The following is a 22,719-nucleotide window of genomic DNA, read 5'->3' as shown; positions in this document are numbered from 1 at the left end:
GCCGCCGCCGCTACCGCGCGGGGAAGGTTTCCCCGGGCGCCGCCGGGAGAGCCGGTGCTCGGAGGATGCCAGCCCGCCTCGCTGTGCCGTGCCGTGCCGTGCCGTGCCGTACCGTACCGTGCCGTGCCGTGCCCCTCCTCCGCCCCGCGACTGCGGGGGGAGCGCCCGGCGGAGATCTCCCCGCCGAGGAGGGGCCGGAACGGAGCGCGCTCTGTATCGCATTAAATTAATCGCCCGGCTCCAGAGGAGGCAGGTGATTCTACCAAACACAATGAGGGGTTTGAGCGCTGCGGAATAAAGCGCCGTTCATGGGGCCGTGGGCGGCAGTGCCCGGCTCCGCCGCGGGATTGCTGGGTCCCGGGGGATCCCAGCGCTGCTCCTCGCTACTGGCCCCAGCGCGGGGAGCCCCGGCTCGGCGCACCCCACCCTCGCTCTCAGGATGGATAAAGGAAGGGCACGGGAGGGGGAAGCGGCGAGCAGCGAGCAGCCGCCCTGGCAGAGGGGTAGCAGCAGCCCTCAAGGACGGGAAACAGGGTAGGGGGGGAGCTGTAGGCAGCCCCCCGCCGTGCACCCCCCGGGGGCGGCCCCCTGGGGTGGGAATGAGCATAAGCCTCTCGCGGGGGGGCAGGGGCCGAGCGGCGGGGACCGCGCAGCCCTCAGGCAGGGCCGGGCGGTGGGGAGCGCGGGGCCCCCGGGCGGCCTCCGGGCGAGCGGTGCGGTGCGGGCGGCGCTGCCCGGGTTCAGGCGGTGGCGGGCGTTGTTTTCCTCGGAGAGCGGAGGAGGAGGAGGAAATCTCCGGTTTTTTAATGAGGGGGTGCAGCAGCGCTGAGCGCTGGGATTACACGGCAAGGAGACAGAGCTGCGGGCTGTGCGTGCGCGCAGGGCTGGTAGTCTCCGCCCGTCTGCCTGCTAATCGCACGTTTTCCGCTGTTAAAAAGAAACCAAGACGCTGTGGCCGAGCCCAGCGCTGTCTCTGTGACTGTGACATGAAAAGATGGCGCTCTCTCCCCTCCCCCAGCCTTCCTCTCGGTTTACACTTCCTCCCCAACAGCTTTTGCCTTCCAGTTTCTTTAAAACCCTCTTTTCTCCCTTCCTTCCCCCCCTCTCACCCGGCCGGATACCACAGGCTTCCCAGCCGATCGGTGGGTCTCCCTCGGTTGCGACGTTTTTAGAATGTTTTTTAATCTCTATCTCGCTCTTTTCTCCTCTCTTTTCTCGGAAACCTCGATCTTCCCCTCTCTGTCTCGCTCTTTTGTGAACTTCTGCCCTACTGGGAGGCAGTTTGCGGGGGGCGGGGGGGAATATGTGAGGAAGCGCGGGGAGGGGGTTACCCCGCCGCTTCTTCCCCCCCCCTCCCATTTCCTCTCTCTCCCCCCAGGCAGCGGGGGCAGGGAAGCAGCCGGATCGCGGAGCGTGCGTGTCGGGGGGCAGGAAGGAGGCTCCGGGAGGTGCCTGCCCGCCCCGGCGACCTGGTCACGCTGCGGCTGCCCCCGCGCTGTGGGAGCTCCCGCTGGGCGGGGGGGGAGCTGCGCTGGGGCTGCGCGGCGGTGGCAGCCCCGTCGGAGGAGTTTACCTGTCTAGAAATGTTTTACGGTGCTGCGCGCACCAAGGTGGTCCCGGCTCCCGGAGCGGGTCCCCGGGACTGACCGCGGCCCCTCCCCGAGGCAGGAGGGCTGTTCCACCGCCTTCCACCTCGTTCTCCACGTTCATCACCAGACCGTTCCAAGTGCTAAGTTGTGGGGTTTTTTTTTTCCTTTTTTTTTTAAAGCCTGCAAATTAAATTCAGCGCCGCTCTCTCCTATTTTAGTGTCTGTTATGTTAATTGCACTTAGCGCTGTGGCGCTGCTCGCCAGGGATGCATGAAGGCCTCGGAGATTAACCGCAGGCTCCTGCTCGGACCTTCCTCAGCCAGCAGCGAGTTGCGAGGGGCTGCTGGGGAGTTTGCACAATCTCGTGTGCTGTCGGGGTGTGCTGCTGCTGGCCGGTCGCTCTGAATCCGGGCCCAGCGACTCCTGGTTTGGAGGTCAGGCTGGCAGCGGCTCCCTGTGCGCCCGCAGATCTATTTGTGTAAGGATTTGCATTGCGGGAGGACAGGTATTTTTCCTCCCCGTGGATGGTAAAAATGCAAAATTAGCGCGACTGTTTCTAGGCAGAGACGCCACGATTACGTGATCTCGCTGAACCTGTCGGTTCTGCTTTCTGGAGCAGCAAGGAAACCGGACACCTTCATCAATGACTCCTGGAGCCGTTCTCCCGGGCGCTCGCCGTATTTATCACCATCTAACCCCAAGCAGCCTGCCAGTGCCGTGTCGCAGCCCCTGCCCTGCCCGGGGATGTCCGTGCGGCCAGCTTTGCCCCGCGGAATTACCCGGCCTCTCCGCGAAGGAGTGGGCATGTGTGGCCTTCCCAGACGCTTCCTTTCTCCAGTGCCTACTTCATCTATTCGTTATCAGGGGACGGCGTGTGGAGTGACTGAGCCTAATAAGTTGTCCACTTGTTCATTTCAGGAGCATTGATTTCTGGTTCCAAGGCACTCTGTTCTAGCACTGGCTACAGCTGCGGGGCATTTCGCAGCTGGTCTTTCGCCTAGACAAATATCAGCGAGAATGTGAGCATTATTAGCCACATAAATAAATCATTAACGTGCACACAAATGTTATTTTAGCATAACTTCCAAGCAGAAAATATCCCGATGGGGCAAGACGGAGAGGCGCGTTGCGCTGGACCGGCCCCGGCACAGCCTGGCCGGCAGCGGCGAGCAGGGGTCGGCGCCCCCCCCCAGCGCGGAGCCAGGAGATCGGCACTGCTCCCCCGCTCCCGATTGAACATTAACAGGGCCGGCCCGCCGTGGCACGGCCGCGGGGCCTTGCCTCGCAGACCTTTGTCTACTCTCCCGAGGCCGGGCGGGGACGGCGGGCGCTTTTCTCCCCAAACGCGACGACACTAATGAGATTACCGGCCGGCTGGCCGCAGCTGATGCCGCGGAGCGCAGAGCCCGCGGGCAGAGCCCGGCCCAGCCCAGCCGCTGCGCCTCGTTAACGCGGGGCCCACGGCAGGAACGACGTTCGCTTTTGGCCTCCCGCGAAGGGCTGCGGGCCCCCCCCGTGCCCCGGCGGCGGGGAGCGGCAGCCGCCGCCGCCGCCGCCCGGGCCGCGCTCGCCCTGCCCCGCGGAATCCCGCGGGTGCCAGTAAAGCCCTGCCTGGGAGCCCTGCCAAGGCGGGCTCGCTTTGATATGCCGCGCCACGGCCGCTCCTCCGCTTGCTCCTAATCACGCAAATGCGAGCTTGCTCCGGCACTCTGCGTAATAAATACTGAGCGTATTTCGCCGGGCTCCCAAAGTAAATATTGTATCGGAGAAGCGGGGCTGCGCTGGGAAGCTGAAATCTTCCACTTTTTCGCACTTAGCAACCGACTGGAGCGTTGTGCGCTCCCTCCCCGAGCCAGGCTCGGTGTGATTTACTTTCTGGTTGCGATGCAGATATTCGCTTGTCAGTTCAAGGGCAGGACAGAAACTGTGCAAGCGGAGTCTTGTGAACGGAAATCTCTCATTTACGAGGTTCTGCTCCACCACCAAAAGCCACCCTCCAGCACCTTTGTTCTGCACGCAGCTGCTTTTATCCGCCCAGCCCCCGCGCGCCCCAGCCGCATCTCCATCCGACCCTTCTTTCCCTGTCTCGCTCCTCAGATGGATTCCCAATCTTTTCCTGACTGACCCTGGGGGAGGCGGCGGGGGGGACGGGGGGGGGACACGACGGGGCGACAAGGGGGAGGGAGACCTAGAGAGGTTGATGATGAATGACAAGGCAAATGATAAAAGCCGAAGCGACAGCAAAAGCAAACAGAAGTGGTCTCTGCTCTCTCGCAGGGCCCAGCCCCGTCCACAGCCACGGGAGTCGCGCCTGTGCCATGAGAGCAAGGTTGGCCTCCGCAGGCAGCCCGGCTTCTCCGGGGCGAGATAAACACATTTCGGTCACGTGGCGAGCCTATACCGTGCCATGCTCCTATTTGCCTTCCCCGCTCTCTTTTCACAATAACATGCCATCCGCCAGCCAGCTCCGAGGCTAACCTCACCTCCCCTGGCGCCCGGCCAACCCGCCCGGGCCCGGCCAGTGCGGCGAGAAGCTGCGGGGCTCCCGAGGAGGCTGCACCCCGGCCCAGGGCTGCCTGCATCCCAAGCCGGGGCTGGGGCACGGTCCAGCTGCATCCCGGTCTGCGGCTTGGCCGGGGACGGGCTGGACCGTGACTCGGGACTGGGGCAGGGGGGCTGGCTGCACCCCAGCGGGAGCAGGGGCCGGGGCTGGCCGCATCCCCGGGACATGGCGCGGGGGCAGCGCGGTGTCCCCGCTAAGCGGCCGGGTGGGGGGGGGTCGCCCAGGGACCGCAGGGGAGGGGCGTGTGCGGGAGGTGCGGGCTTCGGAGTGGGGTGGAGCGCCGCATCTCCAAGAGCGACGGCCGGGCACGGAGTGGGCTCGGCTCGAGGAGGGCGGCCGGGGCAGCCGCAGCGGGACGCCAGCTTTGCCGCTTTAAAATGGCTGAAAAGGGTGTCCCCGGGCATCCCCTCCCCGGTAGCAGCAGCAGCAGCGAGCGCCGTCGCCCCGAGCACCGCGGCCGCCTGCGGCAGCCCCGGCTGGTTATGGGAACAATGAGCCACCGCGGGCGCGCCGGTGCCTCCCCGCTGCTAGGGCCGGACGGGGCCAGCGCCGCGGGGCCGGGGTGCAGGCGGCGGGGGGGGGGGGGGGGGGGGGGGAGGAGGCTGGAGCCAGCCCAGTGCCCCCCCGGCCGCCGGAGCGAGCGTGCCGTTTAATCCCTTTATCCCAGCTCGCTGGTGGCGGTGCGAGCCGCCGGGCCGGCAGCCATCCGCCATCCGCCCGTGGAGGCGACGTGCTGGCTCCGCGGCGCAGATGTCGCCGGGTGGGAGCAGGGAGCCGATCCCCAGCGGCACCACCGTCACAACGGCAGCAACGGGGGGCGGCCCCCGGGGACCCGGGTACCGCTTGGCCGCGCACCGGGGGGTTCTCGCCCTTCGGGGCCCCCGAGGGCTCCCTGACGTCGGGCACCGGAACCGTGCCCCAGCGTCCCGCTTGGGGCCCCGCGGCCTCCGTATGGCCGCTCCCGGGGCAGGCCTCGCCGTCTCCCTGCGGGAGCACGGTCTGCAGCCTGCCCTCTCTCCGGGCCTCCCCGGCGCCCCCGGGCGAGGCGAGGAGCAGCCCCCGGTGCGGTGCCCAGGTTGGGCTGTCGGCGCTCGGCTGCCCGTGCTCCGAAATCCGGAAATTATGCAAATGTCCGGGATGCTCTTCCCTTTGATCTGAACTTCCTCGGAATGATCCTTTCTCATTACGGAGCATGAAAATGCCTCTCGGACGTGTAAAGTGAACTACAGAGCTCCTTTCATCCCCTTTTGTTACCCGCACCGGGCTCGTCTCTGCAGCCCCGCATTCCCCAAACACCGGGAAAGGGGACGGAAAGGGGTTCCCGGGGGAGGCGGCGGGACGTGGGAGCAGCCCGGGCCGCCGGTTGTCATGGCGAGGCCAAGCGTCTTCCCCAGTTATGTGCGACTGATGGGTTTGTGCCCCGCTCGGCTCCGGGTTCACCTTCTCCCCGGCTGCTCGGCTCCCCGCCGACCTCCCCGCCCGCGCCCCGGGAGGCAGCGGCGCCCCGGCCGCCCCGCCGAGCCCCGCTTCCCCGGCTCGCTGATCACCGCCTGCACATCAGACGCTGCGGGGGGCAGCAGCGGCGGCGGCTGGGGGGGGTGCTCCCGCCGACGGGAGCGCAGTCCCCGAGCGACTGTGAACTCCATCTTTTGCTGCGCTCCTTACTACCTCTTGTTTCAGTTTTGATAAAACCGAGAGTGACGAGGCACTGCATGTATCATAGGTTTAGTATGTCCACGCAACCGTGGATATGATTTTCAAGACTCCCGAGAGCCATGGCTGGGATTTTTTATCTTCTTCCCCTCGCCCTCCCCTCCCCCCTTCGAAGAGATACTAAGAAAGTTTGCTCTGTCTTGAAAGCTACTCTCCGAGTAAGAAAAACATTCTGACCATTTGCTGGAGGCCATTTTATGAAACCTCAAGGAGGTTAATAGCTTGCATAATTTCTGGAATACCTTTTTTTTCCCTTCCCCGCCATTCACTCAGACAAGGCAAGAGCTCCGTAGGCCAAGCGCTCCTGTCACAGACAATGGATTCCCACCTATGTGAGGGGCCTGCACTACAAAACGGATGGACTCTGCTCTGCTCGTGCACGGTCCAGAGAGAAAGCCTGCAACATATCTGTGAGATGAAGGGATGCATGTGAAAGAGGGCACAGAGCAAGGGAGCTACCCCAAGTGCTTAGGTTGGATTTTTTTATTTTGCTGGAATTTGCAATGTTTTCTAGAGAAGCAGCATTGATGAAATTGTGCCACTGCAAAACAAAGCTGAGCAAACAGGAGAAGGAGAATTATTTTAACTGTTTTTAAAATGTTGTCGTGTTTCTTAACAGCTGGTTAACTCCAGTGCCTAACGAGCTCTTGAAAAAGAAGTTTTATTAATGGAAAAAAAAAAGGCAATCCCCCTGCTTGCTTACAATTAAATGATGACAGCTTATAATGCATTCCTTCAAGACCTCCAGTAATATCGGGGCTCAGGGGATGTGAAATACCTAATTTATAGATTTTTTTAAACCGAGAACAGAACGTTACGATCAGCTGGTTTGACCTGCTACATACCATGAGCCAGTGAATTTCAGCCACACGTTCTTGTATCAGACTCACAAACTCTGGCTGAGCTTTTAACCTGGTATTCAGTCTTGCTCTGAAGACTTTTAAGTAACAGAAAACCCACTGCTTGCCTCAGTTGTTCCTGCGATTATGTCCCCCCCTTTTTTTTTTTTTAATGCACCTATTTCTGCTCAGAATTCATAGAGCTTCATTTTCCAACATAGGATCTCATTATGCCTTTGTCTGCCACATTAAAGAGATCTCTACTATCAGAAATCTCCCCATAGAGACACTTAGGGCACTTAAAGACTATGATCAAACCAAGTCATAGCCTCCTCTTGGATAAATTAATAGATGGGATTTCTTTTAGTCTTTTGCAATAAGATGCGATTCCCAGACCTTGAATCACTCTTGTAGCTCTTTTCTGATCCAGTATTAATTTGCCAATGCACTTTTAACATGCAAACACCACAACAGAGCCAGACACGGTATTCCAGCAATGGTCTCATTCATGTCAGAAGCATTAATGGCATCATTAAGTTTACTTGTTTAAAACCCCATGCAGATTACCTTTATAGATAGCCTTAGCAATACTGACTTTATTAAAACCCCATTTAAAAAGTCGCCTGTCTTCATGCAGACTAGTGTTGTTCATCAAATTCACAACACTGAGCATCACTTGACCAAACTGCAGAGCTAGCTTAGTTTTTCTAGCTGAGGCTTTTGCAGTGCTCCATCAGCCCTACTCTTCAGTAGGGCTTCATATATTTTTCCTTTTGTCTGTAAGAAGAAACTGCTGCATATTCTCACAATGGCAGTAGCCCTGGCTGTGCACTAATAGAGAAGCACATAGACAGAGCTCCACTACACCATTCCCTCTTTTCCCTCTTCCTCTCTTGCAATGTGGAAGCCCCAGGTAAATTCCAGCAAGAGTCGGGGTAGTTCAATCCTTTCAGTGTCTGTGGTGGGCTCAGTTTTGAGACACTCCTCCCCAGATGGTTCACAGACAACTTCCATGAGGGCTTCTTCAACCACAGCAGTCCGCTTTCACACTCGAGCCCATTTCCCATCCACCTTCACATGAACATCTGCTCCAAAAGACAGACATTAAGCATGGTAGAGCTGTCCCACCAGATACCAGATGAAACATGTCCTCCAATAAAGAAACAGGAGCTGCCCTTCCTCTGCCCATCCTGGTGATATCCATCCATTTTTCAGTCTACCTCAGCTTCTCAGATAGCCTTGCTGTGCAACAGCATCATGGAACAGCAGGATCTCAGAGGACCAAGATCCATGTGCCACAGCATTAACTCCACTGCTCCAGTACCTTCTCAGTCTCTGATCTCCTCAAATTACATCAGGAAACACTGCATGCAGTGAGTGCCATTCCACCAGGTGCCGCAAACCTGGACTCCAGAGGTGGCCTGAGCTGTAGCTGAGATGCCCTGGATTATTTGAGTCAGACTGGCTCCCAAAAGCCTCAGCTGTCGCTAGGACTGCATTGTGGTGGACTTCATATAACAGGAGTGAAACACAGCCCCAAAGATCTCCTTCCGTATCATTTGTATTCTCAAAAGCAGAAAATCATACAGTACAGACACGGTCTTAGAAATGGCAGGACCTCAGCTTCATACACTATCCTTGTGCTCCTAGCAGGACTCATACCTGAGCCACACTCTTTTGTTTATTTATTTTCCTCCCAAATGATAGCTCTTTTTCCACAGGCCCAGTTGGAGAATCACATTGATCATGATGTCACAGTCGTGCATCAGACCAAAAGTGCTTTTCTGGTCAAAGGCAATCAGACTGGCCTGTGGCATCTCCTAGCTCACTGAGTTCCCCAGGCTGCTCCCACTGACACCTCTGCCCTAGCAGAGGTCGTGGTACATGCTGGAGACCAAGTAAGCATAGTGCGCCTGCACCACAGGCACCTTCTAGTGGGAAGGCAGCTACGACCTGCCCAGGAAAGCTGGTTGTCATATAGAAGTGATTCCCCATCTGCACAGAGCTGATTAAAGGGACTTGTACACTACTTACTCTGCTACTGCCTCCAGGGACATGGTGCCAATACAGCGTAAAGCCTGCGTAGCTATGCTTTTTACCCTGGGGTGAACTATGATGAAGTTCGTGTTATGTTAGAGGACCTTGAAGCTGCTACTGCAACACTCGGGAGAGGCTCAGCCTACCTGAACCAACACCAGGACAAGGGCAGCACAAGATTAAAGGTTAAGTTGCTTTTGTGTACCTGCCCCACCTCATGTTCTGTGCCGTGCAGCTGCACCACAACTGCCCCTTTAAACTTTAATTATCCACAATAAAATTATTTTTCCCATGACACATGGCACAACCCTTATGTCCTACTAGTAGCAGTCCTCCGTTTATACTTTCCATGTGCCCTCATTTTACTATGAGTCAGACACGCTTGCCCTCTCTTCCTATGACTTACACTTTCCTACCTCAGAAGACATATGTATCAGAAGATGTATCTGATGGCCCAGTTATGGATATCTTCTCATACAATTGGCATAATTCCTTTCCAAAACCACTGCTAGATAGACATCAGGTTCAAATCAAATTCTCTGTTAGCCCTGACCATGAAAAAGCGAGCACAGAGAGGTCACCTTTGTTGTAACAAAACACCCTTGAGTTGCACTTAATTCTAGTAAGCAGCACATTATCCTCACTCGCTGTACCAAATGCAATTTATAATTTTAAAAAGCAATAATAATTCAAACCATCAGACCTACAGCTTTGAGGCACTGCGTACCACAGGATGGGATTGCTTTTCTTTTGAATTTACCCTGCAAGTACACATTGCCCAACCACTTGTGACAACCTGCTCTTTCTTCCTTCCAGGCTGCTGCAGCCAACAGTACTAGGGTCTGAGCAACTGTTTTGGGGTCTGCTCTCCTCCAACCCTCCAAGGGGTTTGTCATTAGTTTTCATGGAGAGCAGAACGAGGCCGTATGTGGAAAACCAATATTGACATTTTCTTGTTTAAATATCATACATCAGAATGGGGTCATGGGAGCCAAGGCCACCAGAAAGGGTTCCCCCACAAGCTATTATTTCCTTTTAGAAAGCACCAGGGACCCAGCAGTCTCCGCTGGGCCTCACACCCACATCTCTGCTCTTCTCGGCAAGCTGGCTGACTGCTGCCAGTGCCACTTAGCAAATACAGATGTTCAGGTCTTTTTCTTTCACCACGGGTCTCACTCATCCCTGCGTGGAGGCCTGGTACTTAAACGAATAGCTCTTTTAAGCCCTCTTTTCAAGGCTATGTGAAACACACACCCCATCTGTGCTCACCTCCGTCTTTGCTTGGAAAAATCTACAGTACTTTCCTATCAAATTTGAAACAAATAGCATTAAAACTTATTTTAAAAATTAATTGAACCAATACATCAACAACTTTCATGTTTTCAGAGCCTGCATGGCCCTCGCCTGGGAAATTAGAACTGCAGGAGGGTAATTTTGCATTTAAATCAATGGAGCTCTCTTTCCCGACAAGGTTGCCTTCACACTTTGCAAAGCCAAGCAGTCCTACCAGGGTTCAGAAGAAAGGGGCCTGTTTGATGTCCTGCACCTGCAGCACACCCAATCTCCCTGGAAGGAGGGGTTCCTGAAGGGCTCTGGGGGCGTAGCCCCCCTATTAGTGCCACTCAGGGCAATGCTGTTGCACTAGGGTGGGCTACTTCCACACCTTACACCTCGGTTCCCTTCTCCTCCCATTCATCCAAGCAGCTCCTCACCTGCTGTGCCTTATTCCTTGCATTTTCCTGCTGTTGCCCATGTGAGAGCGATCCACCCCAAAAGCGGGCAGGCTCTCAAGGTGAGATCAGACACTGAGCTAGGAAAAAGTGTGTTTGGGGACTGCTCCGAAAAAGGAGCAGAGAAAGCAACAGAAGACATGCCCTTTCCCAGGGAGGGAACGGCTGCAGGATTTCTCGTTTTCTCTAAACCCCTGAACGGATTTGCTGCCAAAAGAAAGGTAATCCACATTATGTAGAAACAAAATTACATTCACATGAACACACGCATACAAACACACACTGTTCTCTTCTAACTGCAGGGTATCAGCTTTGGGAGTGGTGGCCTCAGAGAGCTGTGGCAAAGGAGCCCCTGGCTGAAGCCAGGAGCTCCCCTGCCTCCCTGTACCACCAGCATTGCTCTCCTGGTCAGCTGCTATTGTAGCTTTCGCAGTTTTGCTTTCGTTTTTTGGGCAGGCAGGAACAATCTGCCTTCTGTGCCTAGAGAGTGCCCAGCACACTAAAGCTGCTGTCAGGTAACACAATACTTGTGAACCTGGAAAGATAAAATATCACTGAAATTCAGCGTGTGTCGATTACCCTATTTATCTCTACACATCCTGAGCCTTACCCTAGTCCAAAACTTAGCCCTGCTGCTTTGTGTTTAGATGATAGCCACAGTAATTAGATGATGCAAGACAGAGTCATACCCCAAAGAGCTTACAAATCTAAACAGTGCCCAGACAGGCAGCATAAACAGAGGTTGTAAGAATATGAAGACATGGTTTACGTGGTCATGTAGAGGTCTTGAAGAGTTCCTGGTGACAGGACTTCTGAAATAATTTTTCCCCTTCTCGGGAGCATTCTGGAGGCAATAAGATGTTAGGAAGTGGTGAAAAAGAGAGACTTTGCGACCTGACAAACCATTACTGGGCAAATGACAAAGGTGGAAGCCCAGCTGCAAGAAGGCCTGCAGGCTAGCAGGGATGGGGTGCCTGCAGCCAGCTAGTACTGGCAGGAGAGGGCTGGGGTGAGAAAGGAGCCTGGGGTGCACCTGTGCTCCAAACTGAAGCAGCTTTCATACCTTTCGGTGTCCGGGCCGACTGTCCCAAGCCATTGGGGTTTGCCAGTTCTACTTTAGTAGTGTTCTCCACTGCTTTGTTTCTGAGGCCTAGCCATCACCACATAACAGCGCTTCCAAGATTTCAAAATGCCTTCAGGGCAGCAAAGGACAGCAGCAGGAGGACTATCTGAACCATTTTGGTCTGAGACATTGGGACTTTGATCCATCCAGGCGTTAATTCAATGAAAGCCAGACAGGATCAGGCTGAAACTGGCATTATGCACTGTTGGAAGCAAATCCAATTCACATAGTTTTAAGCACACGCAAACCATTTTCTATGGGGACCTGGAGTGCTTTACAAGAGCGCTTGAGGGACCAGGTGACTTTTAGCATGGTGAACTTCAGCAGCATAACCAAGGCTTAACACTGTGGCCATAGCCCTCCCCAAGGTAGGGATGACTGCAAAGGCCAAGGCAACAAGTTGGAAATGTTTTCTTTCCTTTTCCATTGCCACTGTCTTTTTTTCCCTGACTTCCTGTTACGTACACTGCTTGAAGAGAAAAGCACTGTATCCTACCATCGTGACACAAGCCTGGGTTTTTCTCTCCCTGCTAAAATGCTGGAAGTACCTAGCCAGAGAACAGCTCTGTGCAGAACCTAAAAAGACATGCGGAGACCCTAGGGCCATTTTTGCCTACCACTCTTCAGGTTGCTCAAAACTTTCAGTCCTACCTTCAGTCAGTGAACAAGACCCAGGGCTACAAGCACCAGTGGCGTATTAATACCTACACAGTATCTCTCCTGTCACAAAGCAGGGGACCTGCCAACTACACCCAAACCCCATCAGGCCCCTGGGAAATGGGTTCCAGCCACAAACCTTGCCCCAAATACGGAAGAAGGACCTCATCTCAAGCCAACCTGAAAGAGTTGTGCAGACACACACACATCCGCTGTTGTCTTGTTCTTGCACTCTTCCTTCAGGTGCTTCCTTGCCACGGGAGGGGGTGGTCCCCAAGCCCTCACTCACATGTACCGACAGGACTGCTTCCCAGCCACAGCTTATACTCTGCTTTCCCCAGTCAAGGGTTACTCTGACATCTTCACACAAGCATACACAGGGGTCCTTCTAAATGCTGTGTGCACGGGGTCTTTTGCTCTCCCACCCCACAACAGACCAGGGCTCAACCTGCCTACACATATGCCACCCCACAGCTTGGCCCCATGTGCTGGCCAGAGCCTTTCCACATCTCCCACTTCCTCCACAGCTCCAACAGCAGCCGCATCTGCAGTGCCAGAGCAACTGCTTGAGGTACAACAAGGGCACATGAGTCATTTACCTCCTAGCCAGCCCTGTCCGCTGTGCTCCAGCGGGAGCGACACAGTGCTCTTGCTCCTGGTTCTTAAGTGGCGCTCAGAGGTACAGGGCAGGTTATAGATTTTTGCCTCTCTCTGGCTTTTGGGCTTAGCAGCAATGCTTTGTACTCAGCAGGCCTCGCTGTGTGCTTGGCTGCACAGGCTGCTGGCTTGCTGCTTTCCCCCTTGGCTTCCTCTGCCATCCCCCACGCATTACAATCTCCCCCAAGGGCCAAGGCAGGAGCTAGGGAAGCAGGCTCTGTGGGGTACTGGGACTGGGAATTGCCCCAGGCTGCTGGTGACAAGCATTAAAGTAGCTGGCCTGCTCTGCAAACGCGGGGCAGTCGGGAGCAGGGGGTCGTGGTGGGCAGGGAGGTTTCTCTTGCATGACCCGGAGCTGGGGCCACCACCGGGTCGGGGGGCCAAACCACCCTGGCTGGCTCCTGTAGGGCTCCCGCGGGGCCGGGGCACAGCTCATTGCGGAGCCAGACACCGCTCCCAGCCCCACGCTGTGTTTCACAGCCTCCTCGGGGACCAGGGCATGTCTTACCGGGACGTCTGCCGGCCCCGCAGTCCTCCCGGCCAGCTGGCCCCATGGGACACCCGGGGCAGCCCTGCCCCGCTGCTGCTGCTCCCAGCGCTGGTCCCGGCCCCAGCCCCGACGGCGCGGCCCCGGCCAGCCTGCCTGCCCGGTGGTGCTGGCCTCGGGCAGCGGGTGTGCCCTGGGCTGCAGGACGTGGCATAAATCGACCCGAGCCACAAACCCGGCGGTGCACATCAACCCTGTCGTGGCTGGAGCCTGCGATGTCCCGCCTAGCTGAGGGTAGGGGGGCTCCAGAAAATACACAGTGCGTGCTTGGACTGCATCAAAGGTATTTATTTTGATTATCCCTTGGCTATAACTTCCATCGTTCCCCTTTGTTTTATAGCTGCTCAAGTTTACTTGCAGAATTAAGACAGATTTTGGGGGGAGGGGGAGGAAGGGGGTAGGAAGCCTTTGTTCTCCGGAGTGTGCTTGTCTTACTTTTGCATCATGTGGCCTGAGCGGCACCCACACACACACACCCGCCCCGACCGTATTTACTCTATCTCGAGTGAGTCCTTTGAAGGAGAGGGCAGAGTCGTCGTTAACCCTCTGCGTGCCTGCTGGGCCCTCCCGGCAGAGCCAGCCTGCCTTTGGTGGGGACGCAGCAGGTCCTGAATCCCAGAGCCGCGGGTGTCGCTTTGACGGACGGCATCGTTGTGTCCCGTGCCCCCCCCCCCCCCCAACCCGCAGCCGGTCTCCACGCCAGCCGTGCGCACGGGGAGCCGGCAGCGGTGGGCCTCAGAGAGAGCCCGGGGATACCCCCTTGATCACTAGCAGGCTAGCCTGCTTAACACGAGGTTGGAGATGCCTACAAACTCGAAACAGCTGCCGGGCTTTGCTCTGGCCTGCCTGCTAAAATACGCCGATCTCCTTTTAATCTGTTTCATATTCACAAATTAAGCACTTAGCCTAGGTAATAAATCATGAGGCAGTTTACGAGACTAGCAGGAGACAAACAAGTGGAAAGGGAAAACAATCGCCTGAAAGTGCATTCAATGTAACTAGAAAGACGCGTTCGGAAACCCCAGCCCGCGCTCCCCGGGGCGGCGGCAGTACCCCGCGGCCCCGGCCAAGCCCCGCCGGCGGCGGGGGGCTCGACCCCAACCCGGCAGCACCCGCACTTGTCCGCGCCGCGGGGCTCCGGACGGCCCGGGCTCCCGCCTTTGTCTCCCCGCGTATCGGCCGGCCGCACCAGCTCCACCTGGGAGAGACTCCCGCGGCAGCCGGCCTGGAAATAATGACTCGGGCTGGCGATAACCTCGTCTCGCACACCCCCCCACCCCGGCTCGGCCTCGGCTAGGGCGGGGGTCGTGAAGAGGGACGCTGGAAAACATAAAAAGTGCGGGCTCGCCCCACGCCGAGCCGCTCGCAAGCGCCCGCAGGGTACGTGGCGCTCCCCGGTGTCTCGGGGGAAGGCAGCCCGGAGAAGTGCCCGGAGGCTCCCGAGCGCACATGCCCGGCCGCTTCGCCCCGGTGCTGCCGGGCGCGCGGGGGGGGGGCGGGCAGCTAGAAAGTAGCGCTTTGGCTACCAGCGTTGGCCCCGGGCCTCCTTTCTGGGCTGGCAGGTGGAGGGGAGCACCACGGCTGGCGAGGGACACACACCCCCTTGGGCCACCGTCACGCTCCCCGTGGGAAGGGGCGGCGCGGGCACGACGGGGCTCCGGAGGGCAGGGCTCGACCCGAATCCCTCGGCTCCCGCGGCGGGAGAGGGGAATGGGGAGGCGGGCGAGCGTGCACGGAGTGCCGACGGGGCGCGGGCAGCAGGGGTCCAGGGCGCTGTTGCCCACGGCGGCAGCCCGGGACGCCCCGACGCTTTCCCCGGAGGCTCTCCCCGGGAGAGCCGCCAGCCACCCCGGGGGACGCAGAGGAAGGCCCCAAGACAAAAGACCTGGCGCTGAGACCCCTCCTGGCAAAGGCGCTGCCTGCCGAAAGTGTTTCAGCAGAGACTTTTCTCTCTCTCCCCCCCCGCCCCCCCGGCGGGGCTCCGCGCCGTGCCGGTGGCTCCGCGCCGTGCCGAGCCGTGGCAGAGGGGCCGTGGCCGGCTGCGGGAGGGGGAGCGGGCAGAGGAGGGCATGCGGGGCGAGGGAGGAAAGGGGGGGAAGGTGGGCAGCATCCCCCCTTGAGAGGTGAGGGGGGGGCGGTGATTTAAAGGGACTCCCGCGAAAGGGAGCGACACAGACCTGCGGCCGTCCGCCGAGTGCAATCTGCTGAGCTGTGGGTGCGAAGAGGCGCTGTCAGGGGCTATTTATCTCTCGCCGGAGCGGCTGCTCCGGTCCCCGCATCGCCCGCCGGTAACAATGGCAGCGGCCGGCAGCTTTCCACGCGCTTGGGCGGCGGAATGGATGGCGGAAGATGCCGCCGCGCTCCGCTCAGACGGGCTCGCTCATGCATCCCTCTTGGCCAGAGCCTCTCGCTACTGCCGCTCTGCAGAGAGCTCTGGCCTGCTTCCCCCCCACCCCCCGCCCTTCCCTAGTTTTCCATTTTCAGGACTTTGGCGCGGAGCCAGAAATGTCAGGAGGGGATGAAACTTGACACAGAGATCTCAACCCCGAGCGATTTCCTCTTTGCCCCCCCCTCCACCTCCCCCGCCTCGGTCCCCAGCCCCTAAGTTAACTTGAAGATAGTTTGGCCATATTTCAGTTTGAAGAGAAGGGGAAATTGCAGGTCACTGGTGCATGGTCGGGCCGGGTGTATTTTTTTAATTTAAAACGGTAGACACCGAGGCCTGAAAAGCATCTGCAGCCCGTGCACTTTAACCGCTCCTCCCGGCCGCGGAGCGGTTAACCCTGTGTGCCTCGGGAGCCCGCCCAGCGCCGGCGGCATCCCCTGCCCGGGGGTACTCGGGCCCCGTCCGGGCAGCGAGCCCGGCGCTGAGCCGCGGAGGGCGGCCGGGGCGGCAGAGCCAAGCGCCGCACCGGCCCGGCTCCCCTCCCCCCCCCCCCCACCCGCTTCCCCACCAAACTTCGGGGCTGGGTCGTACCCGTCGGCAGGATGAGGCCTCCGGCGCGGAAGGGCGGCCAAGCGACAAGCAAACCGTTGAGGGGAGCCCCCCCCCGCGCTGCTCCCCCCGCCTCGGCCCGCCGAGCCCCCGCAGCGCCGGGGGGGATGCTCGGCTGCTCCCTCTGCCCCCAGCCCGGCCACCTCGGTCCGAGACCCCCCGGAAAGCTCCCCTCGCCCCTGGCCAGCTGGGCTCGCTGATAAGGGCGGGCGATGGGCGGGGGGGCCGGAGCCGGGGCGCGGCAGGGAAAGCTCCCGAAACGGGGAGCGCAGGGAGCGGAGCCCGAGCTCACTCCGGGGAGGATGCCTCAGCACTTTCTCTATTATGCATTTCCAGCACAAGGAAAGCTAATTCCTCCGCTGAGGGCCTCAATCAGGCATTTATTTGACACTCATGATGCATGAACGGCTAAACACTAGTCTAAGCGGAGGATCAGCCGCTAGTTTATAGCTCGCGAGGTTTTTTCTGATGCAGGTGAATTATGTTGATCTCTGAATGCCTCGTATTCCGGGGGGTGGGGGGTGGCAGAAGGGGGGTGGAGGGAAAGCAAGCAAGAGGGGGGGGGGGGAGCGTGAGAGAGATAAACTTCTTTAAGCGCTTCTCCCGCACACCCGCGAAACTCTCTGGCCCGGAGTTTTGGCTGGCACCCCTCCCACGACCCTCTCCTGACCCCCAACCTTCCCCTGCGGTACCGCCCCCCCCCCCCCCCGCCCCTCCGCGCTGTGTGCTGGCCCTGCCGAGCCCCTTAGGCATCCCGGCCCGGCCGGGCCGCGCTGCAAGGCCGCGCTGCAGGGCCCCTCCACGCCGCGGCAAGGAAACGGTCCCCCGGGGGCCGGAGGCATAACATGGAGCGGGGAGAGTCACGGAGACAACATGGAGGGGGGAGAAGAAGAGGAGGAGGAGGGGAGAAACCATATGGAGCGGCAGGGAGGGAGGCGACGCGTAGCGAGTGAGCAGGGAGAGCACGGGAAGGAGCGGGGAACCGGCTGGCCGCCGCGGCCCGGGGCGCCGGGGCAGGCGGGGGCGCGCAGGCGGGGGCTGGGGGCACGGCGGGGGGGCGGCCGGGCCCTGTTGCCCGCGCTCTCCAGGGGCTGCGCTTTCTCCCTATCTCCCCCGCGCTTTCCCGGGAGCTGCCCTTTACCCACCACCACCACCACCCCCGGCCTGCCGTGGACAATTTATTTTTAATTTTTTTTCTTCTTCTGCTGGCCTCTTTCCAACTGTTGTTCCAGGACCGAAAAAAATAACAATTAAGTAGGAGTCATGTCTCGTGACTTGCACAATCTCTTCTAACGCCTGAGTTCAATTTTACACAACATTTAATACAAATATTAAAAATCAATATATCAAGGGGGTTGTTAATGAAATGTTACAGTGAGTGTGTGTCACCAGATAGAATTTCGGTGGGAAACGTGTCTGATTTAGCAAAAGCTGAATGCGGTTGTATTTTCTATCCTCCTGCTAAAAACAAAAGATAAAGGTGTTCATTAGATCATATCAAATCGAATTAAACTCTATTGGCGGGTCCCTCCAGCAGAACAGAGGTCTGAAAAGCAGGGGATGGAAAATGAATCTCAATGCATCTCTTGACAACGGAACAGGAATCGGAACGCATTAAAAATAAATCAGAGCGCTGCTGTAGGTCACAACACAAGGATTAGACTGTACTGGAATAATGGGACGGGAGACAGAAAGGCAGAGACTACCTTGCAGGTACACCCCGGCACTAGAAGGGGAAACCAGATTATTTTAAGCGATAGGTTACGCCAGGTCTGTAAGAGACAGTCTTTGCCCCATTCAGGCTGCTTCTTCATCGCCCCTTCCCTGGCTCTCGGGACTGCAGGGCTCCCCAGCTTCTCGGCATGCTGCCAACTCAGCATTTTGCAGGCTGATGGTTTTGCCGGTCGTCGTCGCCCCCTCCCCCCACCCCCCACCCCACCCCGCCCCGGCTCATTGCACCTCTCCCTTTCCTCCACCCTGGCCGGTCCCCGCTCTCCCCGGCTCGGCTGAGCTGCCCTCCGTCGGCCCGGCCTCCCGCACTGTTCAGCTACTCCCATGACCCCTCTCAGCCCTTGCAGGAGGCCTGGGGAGCCGTCTGCAGAGCGATCTGCCAGAGCGCTGGCAGCTGCCCGGGCGGCGAGGAGCGGGAGCGCCGCTGACAGCCGCCGCCCTGCCCGGCGCCCGTCCCGGTGGCAGCCCCCGTTGTCTCCGCGCCCAGCTGCGAGCCCTGCGCTGGGGGAGCGGGGGGGGGGGGGGGGGGCGGGCTCTGCCCTCTGCCGCCTGTGCGTGGGGGATGACCGTGACGGTGGAGCAGCGCTGGGAGACCAGGCCGCGGCTCCGTGGGAACTTGGGGTGCGTGGCTCGTCTCCCGAGCCTCCTCCCGGCGTACCGGGGACCCAGTCCGGGCCGTGCTGCGGTGGGAGCCGAGGGCAGCGCCGAAAAGTGCTCCCCTGCCCCCGCCGTGCCGGGAAAGGGTTGTGACCGCCGGGGCGGGGGTTACCGGCCTCTCCCCGAGCTCCGGTCCGACTTCCCCAGGCTTGGACTTCGCTCTCTGCTCTCCTGCACCGGCTCCCTTCGCCCTCCTCTCCCGAGGGCACCGCCGGGCCAGTCCCTTCGCCCCCTACCCCCCGGGGGCAGCGTGGCTTCACAGCCCCGGTTTGTCGCCGGGTGCTGAAGAGGTGGCGGTGCCCCCCAAACCCTCCCCGAGCAGAGAGACTGCACAGCCCCTACTCAGATGGGGGCCTGCGGACAGTGCAGGCCCACACGGGGCGTTAAGGCGGCCCCCAACCGAGCAGGGGCTGTGCAGCGCTGCGAAGAGGCTTGGAAAGAGACTTGTGGGGGTCTAGCGACCGGAGGAACGAGGACGCCCACCCCTCACCTAGCCCCCGGCCCCTCCGCGAGCGGCGGGAAGAGGCAAGGCGGCCGGTGCCGTTGGGGAGAGTGCGGGGTCCGCGCTGCGCGGCCGCCTGCAGAGCCGGGATCGAGCGAGGCGGCGGCGGGAGGCAGCAGGGAGGCTGGTGCGCGGCAGCCGGGAGTGCTCGGCACCGAGCCCGGAACGCGCGGCGAGAGCGGGAGCGCGGCGCCCCCGCGGTGCGGCCAGCGGTGCCGGCACCGCCGAGCTCTGCCGACCCGGCGGCGGAGCAGGAGCCCGGCGGGCACTGCTGGGAAGCCTCCGGCAGACGCCGTCCTGCCGCTTCGCGAACGGGCGGCTCCACTCCCCCTCCCTCCATCTCTCCCTCCTTGCGTCCCCGGGGCCGGCCGCGCCGCACGGCAGCGGTTAGGCGTGCACCAGCGCCAGAGCGCGGTAAACAAGGGCGGCCAGCTGCCCCCGCCCGCTGCCAGCCCGGCGGCACCGCGCCCGGCAGCTCGCCCCCGGCCCGCTCCAGTACCAGGGCCGCGGGGAAGCCGGCGCGCCGGCCCCGGAGCCGCCGAGCGTGGCGAGGTGGGGGGCTGGGCGGGGGGGGCCGGCGCTGCTCCGCGCGGCTGCATGCTCGCCCCGCGGACCGTGCCGCGGGCTCATCACGCCGGGAGCGCAACTTCTGCTCCGACCTGAAGTCGCAGCTCCTCTGTTTGTTTATTTCCCCGGCCGCGGTGGCCGGCTGCCAAGCACGCCGACCTTGCCTATTAAAAACCCATTTTTCTTGCCCTGCGCGGAGCAGCAGTTTGCTCGCCGCGCTCCGTTGTTCCGTTAAAATAAAGCGCTGCAAAGTCTGCTCGGGGGTGCGGGGGGAGGGGGCGATGGGGGTGGCGGTGGATCTGTGCCCGCCTCACGCGTCGCGCCCGGGGCCGGCGCGGTCTCCCGGGGTGCCTCCCGCCGCAGCCCGCTCCCGCGCCGGCCGCCGCCGTGCCCCGAGATCGCGGTGGGGCGGGGTGACCGCTCTGGCTCCCCGGCCAAACCATTTCCTGCCCTACGGAGCCACGGCCCCTCGCCGCCGGCCAAGCGGTAGCTGGGTCTGGCCGGGGGACGGCGGGCAGCGGGGCTGGGCGGAGAGGCGGCGGCGGCGGGCTGGAAAAATCAACACGCGGCAGCGGTGGCGGAGGGCAGGGGCTGATCCCATTAGCCGCGCCGAGCCGGAGCCGGGCTGAGCCGGAACAGCGGGGTCACCCCTGCCCGTGGCGCCCCGGACCGCCGGCCGGAGCGGCGGGAGGGCGACGCTCGCTATCCCCTTCCCCTGGTGTCCGCCCCGGGGCCCCCTCGCCCTTATCGGCGGCGTCAGCCCAGGAGGGCGGCGGAGGCGACGTCGCTGCCCACCCTCGAGGACGGGAGACAGACGGGTTTGTGCCGCTGGGCGCGGGGGGCCGTTTCGCCTCGCCGCTTTATTCAGCGATGGCGCTGCCCGCCGGGACGCGCTCCGGTCAGCCCGGCCCGGCCGGGCCCCGGCTCGTAGCTCCCTCACCCTTGGCACTGCCCCGTTGCGCCCAGCCTCCTCCGACACCCGAGGGCGTCCTGTCTCCCCTTCTCCTCTAGGGCGATCTAAAAGTCGTCCGAAGCAAGCTGCTTTTAGAGCAGATACAACAATAAAGTATATTGAAATAAGTCTGCGGTTGGTGAGTTTCCAGCGATACTTAATGGCACTCGTGGTAAACAGTCCCTCTCTGTGCTAGCGGGGAAAATCATCCAGACACAAGCACATTCCACCCTCTTTAGGGCTCCCTGGCTGTTATTATAGTTATTGCATTACTCTGGTGTAAGCCTTTTGTAACTAAGCTTCTATAAAGCCCCGCTTACAAGCACCCTGATTAGAATTTTCCTTGCCAGTAACCAAAGGCCACCCGCTTTCCAGTGCTATACAGAGGGAGCCGTCAACAGCCACCCCTCTGAATGTACGCTTTGTTCCTGGCAACAAGGAAACGAGTGGGCTTCTATTGGGGAGAAAGCAACCCTTCTTTTAAATATCACACAGCGAGAGCTGATGGGGCACCGGGCTCCGGAGGGGCCGTGACGGAGGGAGACAGACGCGGCGGGGTCACGGGAGCGCGGAGTGGCCGAGCCCTAATGCTACCCACGAAGCGGCTGCCGCTCAGCCGACGGTCAGAGGATCATCTGGCTGATCCCGGCTCAGGGGCGGGCGGGGACGGAGCCGGGGCCTGGATGGAAAAGAAAAGGAGGGCGCCGGATAATGGTTTCCCAGCGGCGCACACCGCTCCGGCACCCTGGCTTCCCTCTCCCCAGGCGTCGGGCGGGCAACGGTTCGCCGAGCCGGGGCGGGCTCTGTGTGTGTCTGTGTCTGTGCGTGTGTGTGAGCCGAGCGCAGGGGACGGACGCGACCTGCCGGGGGGCCCGCCCGGCACACCAGCACCCCCTCTCACCCGTCCCACCGCCCCTCCGGGGACACCCTGGGAAAGCAAGCGTCGTGCGGGTTAGGACATCGCCGTTTCTGCAAACACGGCTGGTCTGCCAGGCACCCCCATCTCCGGGGACGAGGATTTCCCCGGGGATGAAGATTTCCCCGGGGACGGCGGGAAAGGAGCCTGGCTCCCCCCGGGAACTCCCCCGGGCGGCTGCAGCCCGGCCCACCGCGCCGGCAGCGAGCGAGCGGGGAGCGGGCAGCCGGCCGGCCTCCCCCGGGGGGCTCCGCAGCCAGCCCGGCTATTGTGAGCGCCCGAGAGTCCGTCTCGCCGGGTGTAAGTAATTACTGTGATATGTCCAACATGTATGTAAGTGACATTACTAAGGAGGTGAGAGCTTGGCGCTCAGAGGGCCGAAATGCTGGGCTTTCGCTTTCGTTCAGGATGTGTGTAACAGTCTTTTCTCAGCTCGCCTGATTTTTAACTTCCTCTAAACCTCTCTTTTTTTCTTTGCTCGGAGAGCAGCAACGAGAGACCCGAGAGGAAACACGCTGCTGCTGTGCAAAATGTGGACCATGTGTGGGAACTATTTACTCAGAGTGCAACTGCAGGCACCAGGCGAGGGGGCTGGCAGAGCCGGGGGGCGGTGGAGAGAAAGGCTACGTCTCTCTCTCGCTTCTCGCCCCCCCCCCCCCCCCCGCCCCATGTCTTCCCTAAAGCCAAACCACGTCGCTGTGTGTGTGTTACGGTGCGTTTTACTGACTTCTCGCTGGGCGCGTGTTGGTTTTTTTCTTTTTTTTTTTTTTTCTTCTCACCAGTCCAAGGCTTTCCCGATCTGCTTTTGTGCTGACCCACCATAAGCCTCCGCGGGCAAAGGGTTAAATCTTCGGAGCCGTGCAAGGAAGCGGCCGAGTTTCAACAAAAAAAAAGGAAGAAAAAAGAAAGAAAAAAGGGGAGGGGGGGAAGGAGTGGGAGCGTGA

The 22,719-nt window shown here is 60.1% G+C and overlaps 2 protein-coding genes across 2 annotated transcripts; both read left to right on the top strand.

Annotated features, from left to right (window-relative positions):
• The first annotated feature begins 308 nt into the window (after positions 1–308).
• On the top strand, positions 309–2,290 carry LOC129735347 (uncharacterized). Its single transcript, XM_055701814.1, has 2 exons — positions 309–1,142; positions 2,150–2,290. Exons 1-2 carry the CDS (start codon positions 309–311, stop codon positions 2,234–2,236), a joined length of 921 nt encoding a protein of 306 aa, XP_055557789.1. The 3' UTR covers positions 2,237–2,290.
• Positions 2,291–4,902: 2,612 nt separating this feature from the next.
• LOC129735408 (translation initiation factor IF-2-like) lies at positions 4,903–22,492 on the top strand. Its single transcript, XM_055702752.1, has 3 exons — positions 4,903–5,227; positions 19,227–22,075; positions 22,265–22,492. The coding sequence occupies exons 1-2, from the start codon at positions 4,903–4,905 to the stop codon at positions 20,534–20,536; spliced, it is 1,635 nt and encodes a 544-aa protein (XP_055558727.1). The 3' UTR covers positions 20,537–22,075; positions 22,265–22,492.
• The last annotated feature ends 227 nt before the right edge of the window (positions 22,493–22,719 follow it).

Source organism: Falco cherrug, chromosome 2, assembly GCF_023634085.1.
Source record: "Falco cherrug isolate bFalChe1 chromosome 2, bFalChe1.pri, whole genome shotgun sequence".
Taxonomy (NCBI): domain Eukaryota; kingdom Metazoa; phylum Chordata; class Aves; order Falconiformes; family Falconidae; genus Falco; species Falco cherrug.
The sequence above is the reverse complement of the archived record's forward strand: the minus strand, read 5'-3'. Positions and strand labels throughout refer to the sequence as shown.